Source organism: Tachypleus tridentatus, chromosome 7 (assembly GCF_004210375.1).
Source record: "Tachypleus tridentatus isolate NWPU-2018 chromosome 7, ASM421037v1, whole genome shotgun sequence".
NCBI classification, from domain to species: Eukaryota; Metazoa; Arthropoda; class Merostomata; order Xiphosura; family Limulidae; genus Tachypleus; species Tachypleus tridentatus.
In genome coordinates this window covers 107,422,822-107,449,608 of record NC_134831.1, presented here as the reverse complement: position 1 = coordinate 107,449,608, position 26,787 = coordinate 107,422,822, and the positions used below count along the sequence as shown (strand labels likewise).

General features: G+C 32.0%; 1 protein-coding gene and 1 pseudogene across 2 annotated transcripts in view; one reads left to right on the top strand and one right to left on the bottom strand.

Moving 5' to 3' along the window:
• LOC143257761 (L-tryptophan dehydrogenase-like) overlaps positions 1-1,431 on the bottom strand; it is a 113,914-nt gene extending 112,483 nt beyond the window's left edge. Inside the window, exon 1 of the mRNA XM_076516794.1 lies at positions 1,117-1,431. Coding sequence (XP_076372909.1) covers positions 1,117-1,431 — 315 coding nt within the window. The remainder of the gene's footprint in view (positions 1-1,116) is intronic.
• A 1,298-nt stretch (positions 1,432-2,729) lies between these two features.
• Positions 2,730-26,787, top strand: part of LOC143256349 (N-alpha-acetyltransferase 10-like) — a 38,669-nt pseudogene continuing 14,611 nt past the window's right edge. The window contains exons 1-6 of the transcript XR_013031276.1: positions 2,730-2,869; positions 5,128-5,226; positions 9,025-9,083; positions 13,095-13,139; positions 16,399-16,559; positions 20,278-20,362. The product of XR_013031276.1 is annotated as an N-alpha-acetyltransferase 10-like (transcript). The remainder of the gene's footprint in view (positions 2,870-5,127; positions 5,227-9,024; positions 9,084-13,094; positions 13,140-16,398; positions 16,560-20,277; positions 20,363-26,787) is intronic.

Below are 26,787 nucleotides of genomic sequence, written 5' to 3'. Positions count from 1 at the left end.
CTGGAAATGAAACTAACAGGATAGTTGGAGCCTGAAGAAGTATGGAGATATGATGATTTGAATACATGAAGTTCTATAACATGTTAGATTTACAGAATAAAAATAGTAAATTCAAAGAATAAATTCAGTTTGTATTATTTTAATGTTTAGAGTGCTAAAAATAAAATATGAGTTCAGGGCTATAGTTAAAATGGAAAACTATGGTAAAATGGGATAACTGACACTTATTAAATTTGAAAATATATTAATAAGTATATCCTGATATTCAAAATTATCATTTAATAGTGACAAACATATGAAAATAAAGGGCAAATAGTACATATGAACTACAACCAAGGGTATCAAGCTTAGAAAGTTTTAAATCATCTGATCAAATATGTGAGTGACTGTACAACGATGTCTTGATTCTTACTGATATGATAATAAAAGAAAACTAATTTTTGACATTTTTATCGGAACTGTACAGTGTCAAATAATGTACAGAAATTCAAGTGATTCAGGATAACCTTCTACATCAAGTGGTTAGAGCTAGCCTCTAATAAGGATATAGTTCCAAAAGTTGAGGGCAGAAACATCTAACAAAGAATGAATATTGGTGGGAAGCAGTAAAATTTGAGAGGTTAAACAATGATAAAGCATAGGGACCATAAAAAGTTACCTCAAAATTTTAAAGTTGATCAAAGATCAGACATGCAAGTCTCACTTTCATTTTTGGTAAATGAACAAACAATGGGCAGGTGTGTGAAGACTGGAAAGTTGCTGATTCTACTTATGTTTTAAAAGTGGATGACAGAGTTGACCCAACCTTGGGAAATAAAAACCAGCCAGTGTTATTTTTGTAAAAGAAATATTCTAGAGGGTATGATTAAATATGCTTTACAATAAGACCAATAAGAAATATAATGGTACCAACTCTAAAATAAGTTAATTAGAATACCACACAGCATTTACATTGATAGAGCTCACCTCACATTGTCACTGGGCATGAACTTCAAAATAAAATTACTTAGTCTAAATGTAATACATATAATAGAAATATTGAATAATAACGTTACTTCCAGATTGCAATATTTTACAAATTTAAAGTCTGTAGCACCAACACTACCAACAGCTTACAGCTTGTCCACGATTTGTTTTCCATATGAAGACTCCTAGAAGACAGCCTGTTCGTAGACCAAGTTGCAAAAATATACCTTCGTGATTCTTATACATTGAACTATTGTTAGCAGTGGTCATCCAGTCAGCTACTTGCTGTATTTCTGGGTGTGAAACCATAACTTTCCGTTCAGATTCATTCCAAACTGCAAAACATCGGTTAATGTTTTTTTCCCGCATGAAATCTGCAAACTGATTTGGTGACAATGATAACAGAGGAAAATCAGTAGTACTCTTCTTCGTTTCATCATATGCCGCAGTTGAACTGAAATTCATGTTAGAAAAATGGTAATTTAAATGAGTTTGCTGAATTCCCAAAAGACAGTTTGTCCCGATATTCCATATTCGTTTTCCAACTACTTTTTTATTGCTATTTGTATGAACATATGAAATATGAACACACATCTTGAAATTTCTTTCATACGCAGATACATTTTGAATGTGGAAAAGTTTAAAGGAATTACTAACAGTTAATCCTACTAAACGACTTTTATGCATTACACCTTTCGTTCAATCACCTACAACGAATGCTCTTGTACTCTTGTTAGAATTACACACTTGTTTACCGTGAATAGCGTCACCTGTCAAGTACGAAATAAATATTAAAAAAAAAAGTAGTGAGCATTTTAATTTTATTATTATATTTATATTTTAATGCAATAAATGTTTATTTACGAATTTCGGGCAAAAACTACATGAGAGCTATCTGCGCTAGCCGTTCCTAATTTAGCAGTGTAAGACTAGAAAGAAGGCAGTTATTCATCACCATTCACCGCCAATTCTTGGGCTACTCTTTTTCCAACAAATAGTGGAATAGACGGACACATTATATAGCGACCCCGTGGCTGAAAGGCGAGCATGTTTGGTGTGACGGTAATTTGGGCTTGCGTCCCTGAGATTATGAGTCGAGCGCCTAAATCATCTGGTCATGCCGGGTCTTCTAAGTCAGACACAATGACTTTCATTCTTTGATAGACTATACAGAAAGATATATAACATGAAAGGATTTTGCTTCTCCTATTACCTTAAGTTGATTTAGTCATAATGAATTCAGTATTGGACAAAGTTATCGCTATATTCGAAACAACTTATATAATGCAAAATCAAACAAAGTTCAAGAAACAGAATATCCATCGAAAACTAAAACTCAGATTCGCATATTTTCTTAAGCATGTACAAAGTTATGGGTAGCCCTGAATGAACTGAGCTTGCCACCGTTATATGATCCATCACATTAAACTGGTTGGAGCAACAGTCAAAGATTTTTGTTAACCTTCCTGTTGTTAGTTCAAAGTAAGCGACTTGAAAAGTAAACATAAATTATAATAAAACAACGATGCCATGTGACCGTATCTATCCATCAATTTAGTATAAATTTGTAAATATAAAAGGAATAAACAGTATTAACAGAAAATATAATTTCATAATCGTATGTTCAGACTGCTTTCTCATTATAACAGATATTCAGTAATCATATAATCGTTTTGTTCTTTTAGTAAACCCCAAAATAATTTAGATTTGATGTGAACATAAATATTAAATCAATAAAATAAATTTGTCTGAAATGTAAAAACATTTTTTGACAGAGGGAGCTTTGTCAAAAGTCTCGCTTGGGATATTTGCTCGCCGTTTTAGAAGTAACGGTAGTTAATTTTACAAGTTTACTAGTTTTATTTGTAAGAATTACATTAGAATGAATATTCGATGCGCGAAGGTAATTTGCATATATTGTAATGTTATTTTATCTACATTTTGTTAATAACTATATGTTAAGAATGTACTTAGAGACTATAAAAAAATATAAGTTTACTTTAAACGAAGTGGCTATTGACACTGTTAATTAAGACGGTGGCAATTAAAACTACGATAATGCTACTCACACTGGCAACAGCAAATTGAAGTACAGGCAAGGAATCCTCAAACACTTTGCGAAGACTTTGCCATACGCGCCCAAAATAATTCAATGCTTTCCAAATATCGTAATACACAGCACGTAAACATTTTTGCCATAGTTAATGACGTACATTTATTACAGCTGCATGGTATCAGTTAGTACGTATACAACCATTGCATACACAATGCACACTGAAGTGTGTATATTTAAACTGTGGCGGCTCACTTAATCTATTTAAGTACTTTTTGTGTAATCTTTTGTTATTATTATGTTTTTATACTATAGTCTTTGTCAGTCTGGATGCTAAAGATACAAAACGGAAGAAATGCTCTCTTTTTTAAGGTGATCTAGACTAGTTTTAAATTAGTGAAAAAAGAAAATATTGTTCCAGCGTGTATCTCTGAGTATTCTTCCCAGCTGCTGTTAATGGTATTAATTGGTTCATGGTTATTAAAATCATCTATTTAGTGGCAAATCACATGAACTGTTGGTAACCATGTGAAAAGCTTTTTTTGTAGAAGTGACTTTCACTGGTAAGTTGAAATAGTAAGTTAAGGGCTTTTATTGCTGCCTTTCAGTTGGTGCCAATAGCAGTGGCCAAGTTAAAGTTAATTACCAGCCAAGTTATAAATAAAGACAGACATTTTTTAAGCTGTTCATAGTTGCAGTTTATGTAGTGAATGTGCTGTAGCTGGTGCTATGGTGGTGATAATATAGCCTGTATTAATGAGATAAATATGTAAGTTGTAATGAAGAAAATGCCATCTGTGACTCAGTGTCACAAATACTGGATGGTTGATAACAAGATTGAAGTGTAAGAAGATTAATTCTTTATTAATTTTTATTTATTTTTCTGTGTAACAATTTAGTTGTTATCAGTGACAACTAAAAAAGATTGTTTGTGATTTTACAGTAGTGCCCTAAGTCTTAAGATTCAATGTTTACTCACCTTTTAGTTTTATTACCATTCACAAATTGCTTGTATTAGAATATTATGCCCATTTTTTTTAATTATACCAATTATTCATCTTTAGACTATTTATGAGACTGAACAATTTGATTTTACAATATTATTCTATTTCTCACCTTTGGAACATGTTTTGTTTGTGCACTGAAACAGTAAAACCTGTTCAACAAACATTTCCAAACTGCTCAAACTTATTGGCACCCACAAGGTACCATATATTTTCCATATTTCAACATTATAAGTAGATTAGAAATTGTATTAGAGAATGTTATATATTTAAAAACAGGTGGTATGGCTAGAGAAAGCACTAATAGAGAAGCGAACAACGTTTCAATCTTCAGTCATTATCGGGTTCACAAACCTGTATTAGAGAATGGTGTGGTAAGGATTATTATGATTTTTTAAAATTTGTTTAAACATTTTATATTAATCTGACCAATCCTGGTACTATCTCTTCATTTCAACAAGTTAGATATTATCTCTTCATAATTCAATATGTTAGATACTGTCTCTTCATAATTCAATATGTTAGATACTCTCTTCATGATTCAACAGTTTAGATACCATCTTTTCATGATTTGATAGTTTCTTTAGAAAATGGAACAATTATCACAAACCAATTTCACAGAAAGACTAAATATTGTTTCATGTTCCACATCAAACAGCTACAATGTATCTATGTTCATGAAATCATGCCTTTTATTTGTAAAAGGCACACACTTTACATACATCTGGTATTGAATCTTCATTTGGGAGATATATTTGGGCATATCAAGTATTCACTTTATAGGTATGGAATGATAGAGAGATAATCTTGTACAAGTGGAAGAATCATCAATGTTTTATTTTAAAGTTTATTGTGGCCAACCAGTAATATTCAATTATACCAGAAAATGGTATTTCTGAAAATGCATATTATTCTGCTGAAAATATGAAGTACTCACCTACAGAGCGTATAACCGTTAGATGACTTGGGAACTCCCATGTGATGCTATAAGCTTTATGGTGTAACATAGTTAAAGGGTTAAAGTTTAGTTTGACAGAAAATATGAATGTAAGTAATATGCTTTTTCCACAGAAAATTGATTTGTTGTTTTATTTTTCTATTTAGCCAGAAGATTTGATGAACATGCAACATTGTAACTTACTTTGTTTACCTGAAAACTATCAAATGAAATATTATTTTTATCATGGTTTGTCCTGGCCACAGGTAAGATTTTAATTATAACATTTAAAGTATGGTTGAAACCTTCAGTGGGAAAGAGAATGAGTTTCTGTAGTAACTGTGTGGTAGATATTAGACAATAAATAGTTTTGTCTGACTTTTAACATAAATAATTAGAAGAATATATGAGCTTTTCCCACTCAGAGAAAATTGTAGGAAAGTGTCACATCATTTGTATTCTTTTATAACACACAATACTCAACAGTTGTAATTAAATGTTGGGAAAAACATAACTCTGTAGCTGAAGTTTAGCTGTGCAATTTTAGAAAGTCACATGACATTTTAAAGCATTAACTTTAATATAGCGTGTGTGTGCATATATATATATATATTTTATTAGGTATAAACAGTGTGAAATTCTCAGATTGCTCTGATTTCCCTCAGACACCATATTATAAAAGAAAGAGATTAGACATAGAGTAAACAGTGAAAATATTTTTTTACAACAGAAACAAAAGTTAAATTTAACATTGTAAGAAATACGTATGTATTTGTTGATAGAACATTATTAACACACTGTATTATTAGTTTAGTCAGATGAAAGTCTTAAGTTATAGTACTTATAGTCTATGTACATGAAAATAGAGCATACCTTAAGCATGTTTTGATGTAATCTGTCACACATTCTGTTTAAATCTTAGGTCTCAGAAACGTCTTAAAAGTACAAATCTTATCAAAATGCTAGCTAAGTCTATGTGCTTGTTAAAAAAGTAAAACATTATATACGCTGGTCTTCCCTCTTGAAAGGCCCCTAGTCATTGACCACTTCTCATTTCTGACCACTGTATCTGAGTATTGATGCCTGCAGCATTGTTATGAGTGATCACTGACCAGCTAGAATGAGAAACTCGATGACTGTTCTATTATGATGTAATAGTTTCCTACACGCATGCTAAATGGGTGATGATAATCTCATATGGGTGGTATGCTTCCAGTCTTAACTATCTTTAGATCAACCTGAATGGTCGAAAAAAGTAAAGTGTTAGCCCTATTGCTATGGGTTTTCCTGCAGGTAGGGGACAGAGTATGTCATCAAATTTATATATTTACATTTAAAAGTTTATTGAACTATTATTTTATGAATGCATCTCAAAATATTTAGTATTGGATTGTAGAATATAATTCCAGTTTTAGTATTATACATTAGTTAGTTTCTTAATTTAAAAATAAATATTAAAACAAAATTCTGAAATGTAAGTTTTTATGTGTTATATGGTATGTTGAATGCCACTTTGGTTCAATGTAGATGTTCAAAACATCTGTGCACTTCAAATGACTTGAACAAACTACATTCACTAGCATTCTGAAAGAATAAAGGATACTGTGTTATGTATAATACACATCTATTTGGAGAACAGCATCAAGTAGACATGTGTACATTATATAATTTAGTTATTGTACTGCTTATAAGCTGTAATAAATATAATTACATAAATAGAGTGGAATGTTATCTTGAAATTCTGCCTTTCTCTGAGGAAAGACAATGCTTGACAAGAATCATGTGTTTGTCTTTCAAGAGCAGGATTCTGTATATCGTTTTTTTTTGTTTTTCTCCAACCATACCTGACTGAGTGCCATTGTCTTGTCAACATATAGGTTATAGTATCAGACTATCCCATTGTTTACCACTCAAACAGACCACTGATTTAATTCATAGCATCATTCATGATTCATTGATCTTTTCTAAATGAAAAGACCTGCAATAATTTTGGTGACTCAGTCAGTGTTGTGAATAACCAAGGTGATACAAACTTAGTAGTTACTTTGACCAGTATTGTGTTCTAAGAATAAACTCTGAATTACATTGAAAATTTTGAAAAATTATCACGGAAAATGCTTGATATGCACGTGTAGCAGAAAACAAAAAATAGGTTTAACTGTGATGCACCATAAAACCATATATTGTGATGCTACTGTTGATTTGATAGTTCCAAAACTATAGCACACAGATAGCTTCTGTAGGTGTTTGTTTTACCCTCTCTAACCCGTTCCACTTTAATACCCTCAATGGTTTGTTCTACTGCTTGGTCAGGTTATTTTACTTTTTTCCTGTATCTTGTAATCCAGATATTTTCTGGATTGTTTAGTCCAATATTCTTATGATGGAGTTGAGATGAACACACACAGGGTACTGTCTAAATGTACTCTAGCCTTGCTACACATATTGGCTTTCCAAATTCTTGTGTACAAGTACTTAGGTGGTCATGCTCTTGGCCTGCACATCCTTGGGACACACAAGGCATGATTGATTCTTCAACACTTTTATCCTGAATGGAGAATATACACTGGACAAGGTGAGTCTCCCACAGATGTGCCTCTGCCATTGGATGTCACATTCCATGGACTTTCCCTCAAGTTCTTTTTTCAAAGGCTTGCCTAGGTAACACGTTGACCTGTCCCGAAACCATTTCAATGTGAGATTATAGCTAAAAGGTGTGGTATTATCTCAGAAGTTAGTATTCTTCTTACCTGAATGTATTTCCAATGGATATTCACTTCATACACATTCCTGTCCTTTCTCCACACTTCTAGTGCACTTCATTGTTGTTTGCCTCATCAAAGAATGAAGATTTACAAATACATGTGGAGAGAGATAATTATTTTGTATGGAAGTGTGTCCCCCTCATAATGGGGAAGGGCTTTACCTCATAATTACATCATCATGAAGTTGTGCAATTCACATTAGATGACATGAAATTAGGTGAGAGTTACATGTAAACACTTTTGGCAGACTGGTTACAAGAAAGAGTTAAGCTGTGTAGCTATCAGTAATATGTTTTCAGGCCAGGAAAATGTTAACATTTCATCCTTAAAGTTATCTAATTATTGTAAATAGAGTGAATGCTTATTAAATATTATGGAAAGAATAATTTTGTGGTTTTTCCTTTTTAAAACCATCAACACAACAGTATTTATATGGATATAGTTGGGACACCAGTATAATTTATGCCCCGGATATTTGTAAATTATTAAGTAAGAGCTAAACTCAGGAATAATGTTTCTATAAAAGTGTTAATAGATCAACAGTTCATAATATAGCTTGTGTGCTTTAGTGAATTTGGTTTTTAATAAAGCTGAATAAAGATAGGTGTACTTGTGGTTGTAAAATAATCACAGTGACACAAATCTGGAGAAACCTGGAAATGTCAGAGGATTCATGAAAACAGTTCCAAAATGATTAAACTTGATTTTACCTCCTGATAATGACCTAATCCATTAATTAGAACTATTTTTGTAAATAAATATGGAACATTTTATCATCAATTATCAAATTGTATTATTGTTGTTGGGAATATTTTCCTGTGACACTGTACTTTGAAATAATTATATTCCAGTTTTTTTATTATATTTTATAATCAATTTATAAGATAAAGTGGAATTACTTAAGCAAAATGGACTTGGCCTGGTCTTGTGGCTAGACTGCTTTACCTATAATCTAAGGGTTGCAAGTTTTAATCTCTGAACATGCTCATCCTATATGGTTGCTGATTGAACCAGCCACTCGTGTAGACATTATTGGCTTACAATAGTATCATATGACCTTAAAGTGGGTGAGATTAATGTTGTTAGAGAAAAAGAAGTTAAGCAAAATTATTAAGAAACAATGAAATGCCAGTTGGTCCTGCTCTTTTGTAGGAATTTTGTCTGGAAAGTTAGGAGAAGTTGAAGAAAACAATTAGAAAAGAATGCAACCACTTTGGTAAAATTATTTATTTTTATTATCAGTGTTAGTAGTTTACACATTGTGTGAACCTCTGTAATGTGTACATTTTTATGTTGTAGTTGTCTTATGTTGCTGAAGATGAAAAAGGGAAGATAGTAGGATATGTATTGGCCAAAATGTAAGTTTTTAGTTTGATATTGACAAAAACTTAAGAGATGAAATAATAAAATACTTAAGAATGTAATGATGCATAAGGTATACTTTTAATTACAACATGAATGAACTTGTAAGAGAATTTTGTGCAAGGACGAATATTCTTTTGAATAAATATTCAAATGGTATAGGAATAATTTTAAAATTATTAAAATTCTGGAAAAAATTTAGGTTATTAAAAGAGAAAAAGATCTAAAATTGGAAGGAGGGAAAAGTAATACAGGGAAAAACTGAATAGATTATTGAATCTCCTCACTCCAGTTGCACTGCTTTGGTGGTCGTATTATATTCCTGTGATATTTCATTTTCATGATATCAAAGCACACAAATATATAAGCCAAGCTAATGTACCAGGTGTATACAGCTGAGAACTAGTTGGTTATGGTATTTAACAGGCAGTTAATCTATTGTAATTCATCTTTTTTTAGGTAGTTTTCAAATTACCTATCATTTATTATGATAAACTCTTGTGGAGGTTATCACTTGTGAATTGTTTGAAAATCTTTATTGCTTAAAAACAATATTATACTGTTAATTTTCTTTTAAACATAATCTGGACATGTTGTATTTGATGAATGACTCTGATAGTGACTGAATACCATCACATAGTTTCAGTTTATAAAACAAGTTTCCATTGATCTTCTTCAAATCAAAGTGATAATTGAATAGTGAAACTGTATTACTATCACTTATAACAGTAATAATGTTTTTGTGTAAACATGTCACAACTTCAATTAGAAACAATTGAGTAGCCAGTTAACTAACTTAGTTATATATATTGTATAAACATAAATATGATATTTAGTAAAGGTTTGAGTCATTGTACAGTTACCCACCATGTTTTCTAAATGGATAAAGTTGATGTATCTGACAAATCCATTTACCTGGTGGACATAATGAAGATACTTTTTATTTACTAATATTGCAACTCAATGAAAATAGTTTGTGGTAAAAGTATAACCACTAATTTTAAACCACACATCAACAAGATATATTTACTAAACTTTAAACAATCTCCACTTATGAGTTTATCTGGTAAAAGTATAACCACTAATTTTAAACAAACCACACATCAACAAGATATATTTACTAAACTTTAAACAATCTCCACTTATGAGTTTATCTGGTAAAAGTATAACCACTAATTTTAAACAAGCCACACATCAACAAGATATATTTACTAAACTTTAAACAATCTCCACTTATGACTTCTTTGTTTCATAATTTGTTTGAATAAACTGATTGTTCCTAATAATAATAGTAATTCTTCAAAGATTTTCTCTTGTGTTAAAATTGTAATAAAGTTTCATTTATTAAGCATCAAACCCCACTCGAAATTGTACAACTTAAACTATGTGATGTTCTCTTGCTGATCAAAATTTTTGTAGTTGTGAAACAGATATAACAAACATTTTCACTGTTCACAACAAAAGGAACTGGAAAAACTATTTTAACATTCTTAAACCTTTATATTTAAATTATTACTATGTGGATGTCAAATTGTTTGCTGGTCTTCTTCAAATTGTTTTATTAGTATCTGACCAAACACCTTGATGTATTTGAACTAAAATTAAGCAAAACTTAAGATGGTTTAAAAAAAATTACATAATGGATTCTAAAGGGGTGTTGGTTATTTGTATAAATAAACTTATTCTCTAGTATGAGGAGAATAATTCCAGAAAACAAAAATCAAGTTTTCATTTTCAGACAAAACTTTTTGTTGTTGTGTATTAATTATGAATATCACTATAAATAATTACAAAATAGTGATCGTATGAGTTAAACTTTATGAAATATAGCTAGAACTAACAAGTCTTACATAGTGGTTTAAGTTATGTTTTTAATCCCACACTTTATTTATCAAAATTTATTGTACACATTGTAACTGTGTTGTTTAATATATAAAAACAATGAAAGATTTGTTCTTTTATTGCTCATCTGTTGCAATAATACAATGTACATTTTGCTTGTTATTCCAATATTTTTTAATAATGTTTTGGCTTTAAGTGTCACAGTTAAATACTTTATAATCAACCAGGGTAATGATTGATAAAAACTTTTTAATTATTAGGCAAAACTTTGCTTAGACATCATAAAAATGTTGTATTTTTTAATATTCAAGTAGTCTAAATGTATAATAATTATAATCACGTCAGTGTACTTTGTAAAATAAAACTTGTGGCAGTTATAACTTTATCTTAAGTTTGAAAGCCAATAAGAAGATTTGAATGTTTATTCATGTTATATAACTTTAGTAACAACAACACTTTACATGTTAATATGTTTGGTATTGATTGGCTCAGACAGGTTATAATTCATTGTTTCATACCTTTTGTCTTTATTTTTAGTGGTGTAAGTAATATAGAAATAAAAACTCTTAGAAACAAACATTTTGTGTTTTTGATTAATATTATCTGTCACAAAGTAGAGTAGTCCTTACTATGTACAGATGGATTGGGAAAGAAATGACTGAAACATATTATGTATTGCTCATCTCTCTTATAATAACCTAAGAAATATTTATAAACACCTAACTTAGGTTTTAAAAAACTTTTAAGACCCTCAATTTAACCAAAAAATATTGTTAAAGTAGAGTGAGTAGCGTAACAGTTGAATGTCCTACTGAAGGGTTAGCACAACATTATTGGAAATTGTTACAATGATTTACTTACCAACATGTTGCATTCTAACTTGGAACAATGTTGAAATAATATTGCATTTCAGTAACAACACAATACCCATCAAGACATTCGTCATGTCAAGCTAGAAGTGCTGCTTTTTTAGTGACTGCCATTGATTGTTATTGTTTGAAGAGGGAAACAAGTAATAAATAAAAAAAATATAAGGATAGAAAGTACAGAGAGTAAGGATGGAGAATACACAAAAATAAAAATTATTATATAAGTAGCAATTAAGTTAGTGTTACAAGCTTATGGGAATTCCCCATTGTGATACTTCAAAGCATTAATTACATTATGTTTTTATTCAAACCTGAATTAATGCACTTGCATTTATCTAGTTCTAGATAAAAGTTTTTCATGTGGTAATTTTTGTACAGTTGTGTGGGCTCATCCTTACTTTGTTCCTATACATGTTAGCCTTGACATCCTTACATCATCTTTATTGGTTTTTTAATTATTTTTATTACTTTTAATAATATTTAGAAAACAAATAACCAGGATGTCTGTTAGAAATGCCATTAATAATAGCCTTTTTAAAAATTCAGAAAAGATAGAAAAACTGTTTCATTTATGTGAATTTCATGAACATTAGTGATTGAAATGTTTAATTGTTTGTTATTTTTATTATATATATATATATTATTACAATTATTTTGTATTGTTAGCTTAGAAATGCTGATTAAAATTTAATTAAATCTCAAGTTTTTTGACCCATGTAAGATATTACTTAAAATTGTTTACAGCAAAAGGTCTTAACTGGTGAATCATAATGAATGGTTAGAATGTTCACACATTTAATTGAAATGAAACAAGTTTTGCTCATTATTCGGTTGATGATTTAATTAGTTGATAGCAGATACTGACCACTGTTGGGTCATTCCATGCCAACTCACCTAAGGCTTCCCAGTTCATGTCACAGATTTTCATGAAAATATTCAAGCAAAACATCATTTTAATATATTCAGCCATGCAATACAGCTTTAGGATTTTGCAGTTGAATAAACCAAAATGAATTTTTTGCTTCAATATTTTCATGAAAGTTTATGACATGAACTGGGAAGAGTTCTGGGTGAGTTGACGTGGAATGAGCATGTCATATTTGTAAACTGTTGTGTGGAAAATATAAAATAGTTTTTATGAAAATACTTGATTTCAAGTAGTCGATAAAAACCGTATAGGATTTTTATTTGTTTCATAAAATAGTCCTTTCCAGTTAAATAGTTTTATTTTTCAATATATTAATAACATTTCTAAAGGATATTTTAATTTTCAAACTATAAGTTTGTGTTTTTCAGGGAAGAAGACTCGATGATGACCCACATGGACATATCACTTCCTTGGTAAAACATTTTTTTAAATAATACAAAACATTATTGTATTAAGAGAGGATTATTGTCAAATGCAGTTGATATTGTAATCTGTAAGTTAATATGAAAAAGTTTTTCAAACAAATTGCATTCTATCAACTGAGACAAAAGTCAATGTTTTTTCCCCTCTTTAATTTTTAGTGAAAATTAATACTGATAAAGTTAAGTGAACAAAATCACGAGAAAGGACTGCATTAAAAACAGCAAAGCTAAACCTCAAGCTAATTGTATTAGCTTGTTATAATTTTAAAAACAAAACAAAAATAAATTAAACAAAAAATACTGCATTAATTAAAACAATCCCAGGGTACAAGCTATAATGTGGGATTGTAAAATGTACTCTAGGTTTGGGAGGTGATTGCAGAAGTAGGACCCTTATTGCAGTGGGGACACACCGTCTATCTATTGACCTAAAGAACTTTTCATTAAAATTGAATGACTTCGGATCTGGGACTATACCTGAAAGAAACTGTTTATCTCCATTAGCCAGTCTCAAGAGAAATAAAGAATAGATATAGAAATAGAAATTAGTAGAGCGAGATGTGGGTGCTCAAGCTCACAACAACCTATGTCTATATCACTATTCTCTGCTTGCAGACAGTTGTGGGAAGTGACTGCTCTCCAAAGTAAAGAGGAAAAATTAACTAAAATAAAATAAGAATAAGAAAATATGGTATTACCATTTGAGAGTAAGTTGAAAACTTACCTCTTGAAGTTAGCATTCCATCCCCCAAATGGTAGAAGGGCACTAATTGAGCACAATAAACAAATCATACTAGCATGAAGAGTCTCATCCAGTTATCTAAATAAACTAGTATAGCTCCCAACCACCACCCACTATTAAGTCTACTGTAACTATCATGTGCTAAACAAGCCTTTATATGCAGCAAGGTGTGCATCTGCATATATATTGTATGTGTGTGTTTCTCCAATGCAGCTCATCATCTGCATGGAAGAAATGTAGCCTTTTTATTAATAGTACATCTGCACTGTTTTAATTCAACTAAAAACTTAGATGGAAGAAATGTAAAAGCCTTTTCTTATCATCACTTTCATTTTTTTGGCATACACTATTACATGGATGATTGGTCACTTCTGGCACCATCTCATCAACACACCCAGATTCTCCTTTTGTAATCTACCAAGGCTTTTTTTTATCAAAGTTAAGAAATCCATTCTCTTTTCAGCTCAATACATTCTCCATTTTGGTTTCTTTTTCAAAGCATTTGTATGCTGGGCTCAGCCAACTTCCAGCTCAAGGCTATGGAACAGCCAGTTTGGCTCTTACACATTTTTCCTTCTACTCATTGATAGCTCTCTCTCTCTTTTAATGATGAGGCCATCCCTCTAATTTCTAATTCCTTTGGAACAAGTACACATAATCTCTTGAGTGATCACTGCATGACCAATGAATCATGAAGTACAATCAACTGGATCATCCAGTCTCTTCACTCAAGAGCAGCATCTTAGATCTTCAGTGGTGGTTGGATTGGACCAACACTACCATCAGTGTTCTTGTACATTCTCCCCATCCCAAGACTCTTCTCTTCACACGTGCCCCACTTCAGGTATAGGGTGCACATATCGATGGTCAGGAATTCCAGAGTTTTTTAATCAATAATATGTTCCTTCCATGTCAATATTTTAGAAGTTCTTACTGTTCAGTGGGCAATGGTTCAAGTGCAGTTGAAGGGGAAAATAATCACAATTCATTTCAACAATTCTGTGATGGTATCATACATTTGCCATCAAGGAGCACACGTTCTCAGAACTCAAACTCTGATGATCGACATGTTTCTTGGAATTCTGGTATTACTATTTATTTCATCAGGAATGAGCTTTTGGTATATACAAAGTGCTCAACAGGAATACAATGTGAAGAGGATATTTTGCACTCATACTGACAGAGGGCTATAGTTTATTTATAATTGCATTGTAGGGTTAGAGCTCTCACACAAGCTGGGAAACTTTTCAGCAATACCTTAGTTTCTCTTTGTGTATTCTGTGGGGAGTTGAGTATATAATGTTGAGTTGTAAATATGAGATTCATATGAAATATATTTTATGGTATGGAGAACACTATCTTTAGACTTAGTGGCTACAACAGACATATTATATTTATTAATTCTATTTCAATTGCTTGAATTGTGTGTTTTTTTTCTTTGTCTGAAAATGATAATTGTTTTTAAAAATCAATATAAATGTCAGAGAAATATAATTTTGAGTGATATAAGCTAAAAAGGCTTAAGTTTCAGCTGTGAATAATGTTCTTACTCTTCATGTGACAAAGGTCTTTATATAACGTGTTTGTAAAGGTTTCACATCTCTTTCTCCAAAATTATATTTTTATGACTTCTTTGATTTTGCTACTTTCTCTTAAGCTAACTCATAGCAATTCTTTCCTCTTTCCCCAAATGGATTCCTTTAAAGTATGTATCACATGTTCTTAAGTCAGCAGACACATACCAGCAGCTTATTTTATGTATCTTAGAGTGATATTCACAGTTTCTATGTATCACATGTTCTTAAGTCAGCAGACAGACACCAGCAGATTATTTTGTATCTTAGAGTGATATTCAAAGGTTTCTGTATATCAGATGTTTTTAAGTGAGCAGACAGATACCAGCACATTATTTTATGTATCTTAGAGTGATATTTACAGATTTATATGTATTTCATGATAAACTTTGATCTTTGTTATTATTTTCCTTCTTCAGGGCCTGAATATTTATTAACCACAACAAGCACAGTGCCTCAGGCCTATGATAACTATGAGTCCATGAAAATGTTCCTTAAAAGTTAATCTTTGGTTTAAGTTGTAAGGTTGGTAGGGCCTACAAACAGAAGGGGCTTAGGCCCTGTGAGCATCTTGATTCAGCACAGTTCAGGAGTGACAGAAATGTTTGGTTGTGTGGTTAAATCTATTAAACCACTAGAGAAGAAACAAACAGTTTTGGAAATTAAACAGAGTTATCTGTATTCTTTCAACTCACCATCTGAGTGTTGGATAAAAGTTTAGAAAGTTGAGTGTGTCAACTAGAAATCACGAGATGGTGAGGTCAGCAGGTGTAAGCTGCAGATACGAACTATAATTATTTTCTACAAATTCAACTTTAATATCACTGGTGGCAGGGATGTGGTAACAAAAGATGAAGATTCAGTTTGTTTATGTAGTAGAGACTTTGTTGTTCACTTTATGTCAAGTGTCTACATTGAGAATTTCATTTGTTAGGCTGTAAAACGATCACACAGACGTTTGGGACTTGCTCAGAAATTGATGGACCAGTCATCTAGAGCAATGGTCGAATGTTTCAATGCCAAATATGTGTCTTTACACGTTCGTAAAAGTAACCGTGCAGCTCTTCACCTGTACACCAACACACTAGGATTTACGTAAGTCTTTGTATGCACTGATTTTGTTTTTTACTTACAAAAACTGTTTTATGCAGAAGGTTCTTTGTATTATATAAGAAAGCATGTGTTTCATACAAGTAGATTCTCTGTGTCAAATAACAAAACTTGTATTCAAATCATGTAGGTTTACCTATGAATTACTGAGTCTTTTCATGTTGGGTGTGAACTCATGTTATCAACTCAGAATTTCTAAATGTCTCTTATGTTTTGCAAAGCTGCATCACCTACCAGTAATTCTCTACTGTCCCATTTCACATTTGACTTATTATGCAAGCATTAGGATACCTTATATAAGCCCTGTTTTCCTGTCAAAACATATATTTTTCTTGTTGAAATCATGCTGATAACTTGTACAAGGTTTTATCTGATGCAAGTATTTTTGCCACTGGCTGAATTTCTGTAACTTAGTTGGAGATGTTACTTGGGTAGTGTGCCTGTAATGTGGTGAACTAACACTACATGTGTGTAATGTAGTGGACTAACACTACATGGTATATAATGTATGTGAACTAACACTGTATAATGTGGTGGACTAACACTATATATGTATAATGTGGTGGACTAACACTGTGTGTATAATGTGGTGGACTAACACTGTGTGTATAATGTGGTGGACTAACACTATATGTGTATAATGTGGTGGACTAACACTATATGTATATAATGTGGTGGACTAACACTGTGTGTGTAATGTAGTGGACTAACACTACATGTGTGTAATGTGGTGGACTAACACTACATGGATATAATGTGGTGGACTAACATTTTAGCTACATTCTCAGTTCTAATTGTTCAGGTATTTATTCCACTGCATATTGGCATTCCTGGTTGGTATTATGATATTTATAGTCTATAGAGATGCATTCAGAATTTAATTAAGTTATTATATTATCTACTTTTAAGTTTTTTAATTTCAAAAAGAACTATATAGATAAATCTTGCTTTAGCTATGCCATAATGGAATTCTGCTCCAAATTTATGAACTTAGATTTTTATTCTACCATTAAATAGTTCTCTGAGTCCTCAACAAAATTACAAACACATGTTATAGATATTAAAAAGTCAGAATATGAACTTAGAAACTCCAGGGTTCTTGCTTTACTAAGATGTAATTAAACCCACATAACACACCTCTCTGGTATCATTCAGTATTCCAACATATCTCAGTAATTCTCTTTAATATTACTTTTGTATTATTTAAAACAGAAAAGGACTGATTCTTTCTGTACAATATTCTGTGTTTGTATTATTTCATTTTGACACTCAGATATTTATCCAGTTTCATTGTTTATGATCTTGGTACTAAGCTCTTACAGCTAAGAGAATTTTTTAAATCTGTTTATAGTTTAGTTAGAAAGCCAGTTAAAGGACATTCTGTTTGAGTCCATGTTTATCTTTGTGTTCTGCAATGCATATTTGTAATAAACATTAATAATTCTGTGGACAACCAACATATATAAAAACAAAAATTACCCATCAGTGGCAAAAGACCTGAATTCAAACATGAATACCAAACTGTTTGTTTTTTATTTAATGTTATAAAAGTAATTGTGTAAAACTTAGACACATTTTAGGCTAAATAAGACAAAAAATTAAGAATTTCCAAGTTTAAATGATTTTCAAACATGCACTTATCACCAAAGTACCTTTCTTTCTGTCTACCCACAACTGTATTTCCATCAGAACTTGAATTTTCAATTACATCTAACTTATGGCAGATAAAGAGAGCTTAATTTAAGATCCCTTGACTACTGCACAGAAAGCGACAGGGAAGGTGAGAGAGTATAGAACTGTGGGTAAGTGATAAGTGTTCTGCAATGTAAAAAGAACATTCATAAATTTGAGTTGCATGTTTTGTCAAGAGACAAAGTTCAAAAAGGAAAAACATTCAGTATTTCAGAGGTACGTCCATTTTGGAAATTCATTTTAGTTCTAAAAATTTGAATAAGCAGGTTCTCTATACCATTTAAGAGAACTTGTTATGTGTGTTTGGTTATATGTATTAGTGATTTATATCATATATTGTTGTTTTACAAGATGCAAAATGTGTCACTGTTACAGGTGATTGATACAACATAAATGTTTCACAGGATTAACTAAAAACACTAAACCTGATTATCTGCTTCCTTGCTAAATGTAGATCTACCTTCTTCACAGACTGCCACCTTCCTCATTTTTTGTGATTTATCTTTTTCTTATATTGGATTATCTGCTTCCTTACTAAATGTAAACCTTCCTTTTTCACTGACTATCACCTTCCTTGTTTTGTGATTTTTCTTCTTTTTATTTGATTATCTGCTTTCTTACTAAATGTAAACCTTCCTTCTTCACTGACTATCACCTTCCTTGTTTTGTGATTTTTCTTTTTGTTATTTGATTATCTGCTTTCTTACTGAATGTAGACCTTTATTCTTCACAGACTACCACCTTCCTTGTTTTCTTATATCCCTAGTAACTTTCAGTATCAGAACAATATGTAACTGTTGAACATAATCATTGATTGACATAATTGTTTATAGAAATAAAGACAAAACAGCTGTTGAAGGTCAGTGATAAATCATAATTGTTTAATATGGTCATTAATAAGTTTGTTATTGTAGAGAATCAGTGATAAGTCAGTTGTTAAAATGTCATTGGTAAGTCGTAGCTAATGAAGAGTATCAGTGAAAAGTCTTATTGTTATATGTCAAAGAAATCAGTAGTTAATACATCTTATTATTACAAAGAGTCATAAATTGTTAAAAAGGATAAGTCACAAGTCTTATTGTTATATGTCAAAGAAATCATTAGTTAATACATCTTATTATTACAAAGAGTCATAAATTTCATTGTTAAAAAGGATTAGTCACAAGTCTTATTGTTATATGTCAAAGAAATCAGTAGTTAATACATCTTATTATTACAAAGAGTCATAAATTTCATTGTTAAAAAGGATTAGTCACAAGTCTTATTGTTATATGTCAAAGAAATTGTTAGTTAATACATCTTATTACAAAGAGTCATAAATTTCATTATTAAAAAGGATTAGTCACAAGTCTTATTGTTATATGTCAAAGAAATCGTTAGTTAATACATCTTATTACAAAGAGTCATAAATTTCATTGTTAAAAAGGATTAGTCACAAGTCTTATTGTTATATGTCAAAGAAATCAGTAGTTAATACATCTTGTTATTACAAACAGTCATAAATTTCATTGTTAAAAAGGATTAGTCACAAGTCTTATTGTTATATGTCAAAGAAATCAGTAGTTAATACATCTTATTATTACAAAGAGTTATAAATTTCATTGTTAAAAAGGATTAGTCACAAGTCTTATTGTTATATGTCAAAGACATCAGTAGTTAATACATCTTATTATAACAAAGAGTCATAAATTTCATTGTTAAAAAGGATTAGTCACAAGTCTTATTGCACAAAGGTCAATAGTAAATCCACTGTTACACATCAATGGTAAAGCTTATTGTTAAAGAAGGTCATAGGACTGTTTATAAGTTATATTGCTGCAGCATGTGGGTAACAAGTTATAATGTAGAAGTAGGTAATTGAAGAAGGTCAGTGATAAAAAATATGTATATTTTGAAGACTCATTGTTGTCTATGAATAAAATGTATTCTCTTTGTTTTGTATTTTTGTAAATAATTTCTATGTATTTGGTTATATGAATTGTAATTATGTACATATAGCATTGTTTTACAGGATTAATGAAATTGAACCAAAATACTATGCTGATGGAGAGGATGCTTATGCAATGAAAAGAGATTTAGTAAGTTTTGTTATTCAGGTAAGGGTTTGTTAAATGATAGGCTACTAACATACTAATTCAGGTAGGGGTTTGTTAAATGATAGGACACTAATGTACTAATTCGGGTAGGGGTTTGTTAAATGATAGGCTACTAACATACTAATTCAGGTGGAGGTTTGTTAAATGATAGGCTACTAAAGTACTAATTCAAGTAGGGGTTTGTTAAATGATAGGACACTAATGTACTAGTTCAGGTGGGGGTTTGTTAAATGATAGGCTACTAATGTACTAATTCGGGTAGGGGTTTGTTAAATGATAGGACACTAATGTATTAGTTCAGGTGGGGGTTTGTTAAATGATAGGCTACTAATGTACTAGTTCAGGTAGGGGTTTGTTAAATGACAGGACACTAATGTACTAATTCGGGTAGGGGTTTGTTAAATGATAGGACACTAATGTACTAATTCAGATGGGGGTTTGTTATATGATAGGCTACTAAAGTACTAATTCAGTTAGGGGTTTGTTAAATGATAGGCTACTAATGTACTAATTCAGGAAGGGGTTTGTTAAATGACAGGCTACTAAAGTACTAATTCAGGTAGGGGTTTGTTAAATGATAGGACACTAATGTACTAGTTCAGGTGGGGGTTTGTTAAATGATAGGCTACTAATGTACTAATTCAGGTAGGGGTTTGTTAAATGATACGACACTAATGTACTAATTCGGGTAGGGGTTTGTTAAATGATAGGACACTAATGTACTAATTCAGGTGGGGGTTTGTTAAATGACAGGACACTAATGAACAAATTCAGGTGGAGGTTTGTTAAATGATAGGCTACTAAAATACTAATTCAGGTAGGGGTTTGTTAAATGATAGGACACTAATGTATTAGTTCAGGTGGGGGTTTGTTAAATGATAGGCTACTAATGTACTAGTTCAGGTAGGGGTTTGTTAAATGATAGGACACTAATGAACTAATTCAGGTGGGGGTTTGTTAAATGATAGGCTACTAAAGTACTAATTCAGGTAGGGGTTTGTTAAATGATAGGACACTAATGTACTAATTCAGGTGGGGGTTTGTTAAATGATAGGCTACTAATGTACTAATTCAGGTGGGGGTTTGTTAAATGATAGGACACTAATGTACTAGTTCAGGTGGGGGTTTGTTAAATGATAAGACACTAATGTACTAATTTGTGTAGGGGTTTGTTAAATGATACGACACTAATGTACTAATTTGCGTAGGGGTTTGTAAAATGATAGGACACAAATGTACTAATTCAGGTAGGGGTTTGTGAAATGATAGGACACAAATGTACTAATTCAGGTAGGGGTTTGTTAAATGATAGGACACTAATGTACTAATTCAAGTAGGGGTTTGTTAAATGATAGGACACTAATGTACTAATTCAGGTGGAGGTTTGTTAAATGATAGGCTACTAACATACTAATTCAGGTGGAGGTTTGTTAAATGATAGGCTACTAAAGTACTAATTCAAGTAGGGGTTTGTTAAATGATAGGACACTAATGTACTAGTTCAGGTGGGGGTTTGTTAAATGATAGGCTACTAATGTACTAATTCAGGTGGGGGTTTGTTAAATGATAGGACACTAATGTACTAGTTCAGGTGGGGGTTTGTTAAATGATAAGACACTAATGTACTAATTTGGGTAGGGGTTTGTTAAATGATACGACACTAATGTACTAATTTGCGTAGGGGTTTGTAAAATGACAGGACACTAATGTACTAATTCGGGTAGGGGTTTGTTAAATGATAGGACACTAATGTACTAATTCAGATGGGGGTTTGTTATATGATAGGCTACTAAAGTACTAATTCAGTTAGGGGTTTGTTAAATGATAGGCTACTAATGTACTAATTCAGGAAGGGGTTTGTTAAATGACAGGCTACTAAAGTACTAATTCAGGTAGGGGTTTGTTAAATGATAGGACACTAATGTACTAGTTCAGGTGGGGGTTTGTTAAATGATAGGCTACTAATGTACTAATTCAGGTAGGGGTTTGTTAAATGATGGACACTAATGTACTAATTCAGGGTAGGGAGTTTGTTAAATGATAGGACACTAATGTACTAATTCAGGTGGGGGTTTGTTAAATGACAGGACACTAATGAACAAATTCAGGTGGAGGTTTGTTAAATGATAGGCTACTAAAATACTAATTCAGGTAGGGGTTTGTTAAATGATAGGACACTAATGTATTAGTTCAGGTGGGGTTTGTTAAATGATAGGCTACTAATGTACTAGTTCAGGTAGGGGTTTGTTAAATGATAGGACACTAATGAACTAATTCAGGTGGGGGTTTGTTAAATGATAGGCTACTAAAGTACTAATTCAGGTAGGGGTTTATTAAATGATAGGACACTAATGTACTAATTCAGGTGGGGTTTGTTAAATGATAGGCTACTAATGTACTAATTCAGGTGGGGTTTGTTAAATGATAGGACACTAATGTACTAGTTCAGGTGGGGGTTTGTTAAATGATAGGACACTAATGTACTAATTCAGGTAGGGGTTTGTTAAATGATAGGACACTAATGTACTAATTCAGTAGGGGTTTGTAAAATGATAGGACACTAATGTACTAATTCAGGTAGGGGTTTGTTAAATGATAGGACACAAATGTACTAATTCAGGTAGGGGTTTGTTAAATGATAGGACACTAATGTACTAATTCAAGTAGGGGTTTGTTAAATGATAGGACACTAATGTACTAATTAGGGTAGGAGTTTGTTAAATGATAGGACACTAATGTACTAATTCAGGTGGAGGTTTGTTAAATGATAGGCTACTAACATACTAATTCAGGTGGAGGTTTGTTAAATGATAGGCTACTATGTATGTACTAATTCAGGTAGGGGTTTGTTAAATGATAGGACACTAATGTACTAGTTCAGGTGGGGTTTGTTAAATGATAGGCTACTAATGTACTAATTCAGGTGGGGGTTTGTTAAATGATAGGACACTAATGTACTAGTTCAGGTGGGGGTTTGTTAAATGATAAGACACTAATGTACTAATTTGGGTAGGGGTTTGTTAAATGATAGGACACTAATGTACTAATTCAGGTGGGGGTTTGTTAAATGATAGGACACAAATGTACTAATTCAGGTAGGGTTTTGTTAAATGATAGGACACAAATGTACTAATTCAGGTAGGGGTTTGTTAAATGATAGGACACTAATGTACTAATTCAAGTAGGGGTTTGTTAAATGATAAGACACTAATGTACTAATTTGGGTAGGGGTTTGTTAAATGATACGACACTAATGTACTAATTTGCATAGGGGTTTGTAAAATGATAGGACACAAATGTACTAATTCAGGTAGGGGTTTGTTAAATGATAGGACACTAATGTACTAATTCAGGTAGGGGTTTGTTAAATGATAGGACACTAATGTACTAATTAGGGTAGGGGTTTGTTAAATGATAGGACACTAATGTACCAGTTCAGGTGGGGGTTTGTTAAATGATAAGACACTAATGTACTAATTTGTGTAGGGGTTTGTTAAATGATACGACACTAATGTACTAATTTGCATAGGGGTTTGTAAAATGATAGGACACAAATGTACTAATTCAGGTAGGGGTTTGTGAAATGATAGGACACAAATGTACTAATTCAGGTAGGGGTTTGTTAAATGATAGGACACTAATGTACTAATTCAAGTAGGGGTTTGTTAAATGATAGGACACTAATGTACTAATTAGGGTAGGGGTTTGTTAAATGATAGGACACTAATGTACCAGTTCAGGTGGGGGTTTGTTAAATGATACGACACTAATGTACTAGTTCAGGTAGGGGTTTCTTAAATGATAGGACACTAATGAACTAATTCAGGTGGGGGTTTGTTAAATGACAGGCTACTAACATACTAATTCAGGTGGAGGTTTGTTAAATGATAGGCTACTAAAGTACTAATTCAGGTAGGGGTTTGTTAAATGACAAAACACTAATGTACTAATTCAGATGGGGGTTTGTTAAATGATAGGCTACTAATGTACTAGTTCAGGTAGGGGTTTGTTAAATGACAGGCTACTAACATACTAATTCAGGTGGAGGTTTGTTAAATGATAGGCTACTAATGTACTAGTTCAGGTAGGGGTTTGTTAAATGATAGGACACAAATGTACTAATTCAGGTAGGGGTTTGTTAAATGATAGGCTACTAACATACTAATTCAGGTAGGGGTTTGTTAAATGATAGGACACTAACATACTAATTCAGGTAGGGGTTTGTTAAATGATAGGACACTAATGTACTAGTTCAGGTGGGGGTTTGTTAAATGATAGGACACTAATGTACTAGTTCAGGTGGGGGTTTGTTAAATGATAGTACACTAATGTACTTATTCGGGTAAGGGTTTGTTAAATGATAGGACACAAATGTACTAATTCAGGTAGGGGTTTGTGAAATGATAGGACACAAATGTACTAATTCAGGTAGGGGTTTGTTAAATGATAGGACACTAATGTACTAATTCAAGTAGGGGTTTGTTAAATGATAGGACACTAATGTACTAATTAGGTAGGGGTTTGTTAAATGATAGGACACTAATGTACCAGTTCAGGTGGGGGTTTGTTAAATGATACGACACTAATGTACTAGTTCAGGTAGGGGTTTCTTAAATGATAGGACACTAATGAACTAATTCAGGTGGGGGTTTGTTAAATGATAGGCTACTAATGTACTAGTTCAGGTAGGGGTTTGTTAAATGACAGGCTACTAACATACTAATTCAGGTGGAGGTTTGTTAAATGATAGGCTACTAATGTACTAATTCAGGTAGGGTTTGTTAAATGACAAACACTAATGTACTAATTCAGATGGGGGTTTGTTAAATGATAGGCTACTAATGTACTAGTTCAGGTAGGGGTTTGTTAAATGACAGGCTACTAACATACTAATTCAGGTGGAGGTTTGTTAAATGATAGGCTACTAATGTACTAGTTCAGGTAGGGGTTTGTTAAATGACAGGCTACTAACATACTAGTTCAGGTAGGGGTTTGTTAAATGATAGGACACAAATGTACTAATTCAGGTAGGGGTTTGTTAAATGATAGGCTACTAACATACTAATTCAGGTAGGGGTTTGTTAAATGATAGGACACTAACATACTAATTCAGGTAGGGGTTTGTTAAATGATAGGACACTAATGTACTAGTTCAGGTAAGGGTTTGTTAAATGATGGGACATTAATGTACTAATTCAGGTGGGTGTTTGTTAAATGATAGGCTACTAATTCAGGTAGGGGTTTGTTAAATGATAGGACACTAATGTACTAGTTCAGGTAAGGGTTTGTTAAATGATGGGACATTAATGTACTAATTCAGGTGGGTGTTTGTTAAATGATAGGCTACTAATTCAAGTGGGGGTTTGTTAAATGATAGGCTACTAATGTAATAATTCAGATAGGGGTTTGTTAAATGATAGGACACTAATGTACTAATTCAGGTGGGGGTTTGTTAAATGATAGGTTACTAATGTACTAATTCAGTTAGGTGTTTGTTAGAGGATAGGCTGCCAGTATATTTACTCACATAGGGATTTGTTAGGAGAAAGACTACTGTTGTACTTATTTGTGTTGTAAATGGTTTTGTTGCAGGATTGTCTGTCAGTATACTCAATCTCTTAGGGGTTTGGGATAGGCTACCAATGTGCTTATTTGTATAGTAAAGGGTTTGTTATAGGATAGTGTATCAGTATACTCATTCTCTCAGGGGTTTGGGATAGGCTATCATTGAAGTTACTTGTGTAGTAAAGGGTTTGTTACAGGACAGTCAGTCAGTACACTCATTTTCTTAGGGGTTTGGGATAGGCTATCATTGTACTCAATACTGGCTTGTCTTTCCTAGAAGCATTAAAATGTCTACTGAATTATCCAGTGAACAGGTAAACATTAACAATACCCTTGAGTTTATCAACACAATTTGTGTACATTTTTGTTGAGTAAAAATAACATAACATTTCAAACCATACTAAAGGTATTTGTTGTTATAAAATTTGTCCATTACTTTTATAACCATTAGTTTTTTTACAAATATTCACAGTAAGAAAGGAATTTTTAGGCTAAGAGACAAAAGCAACAGAAACAAGCACTGTTTTTATCATATCATTCCATCAGGAGTTACCCCAAAATTACCCCAATAGATATGAAACAGTATATTTTGTTTAAAAAATGTTTTGTGTGAAAATTTTTAGAATGGAAAAGGGGGAAAAACACCATTTTTATATCAATTACATTAAGAGATTCAAAGTAACCTTAGAAAATAATTTGTATTAGGAAGGTTTTCAGCAACATTTATTTCACCTCCCATTACAACAAAGCTATTACCTCATGTTATTGTTGTGAAAATTTTGTACATCCACAAGTCTTGAACAAAGGTCCCAGCCTCACACACATTATTGTGCTCTGCTTAAGCATATAATGCAATCATC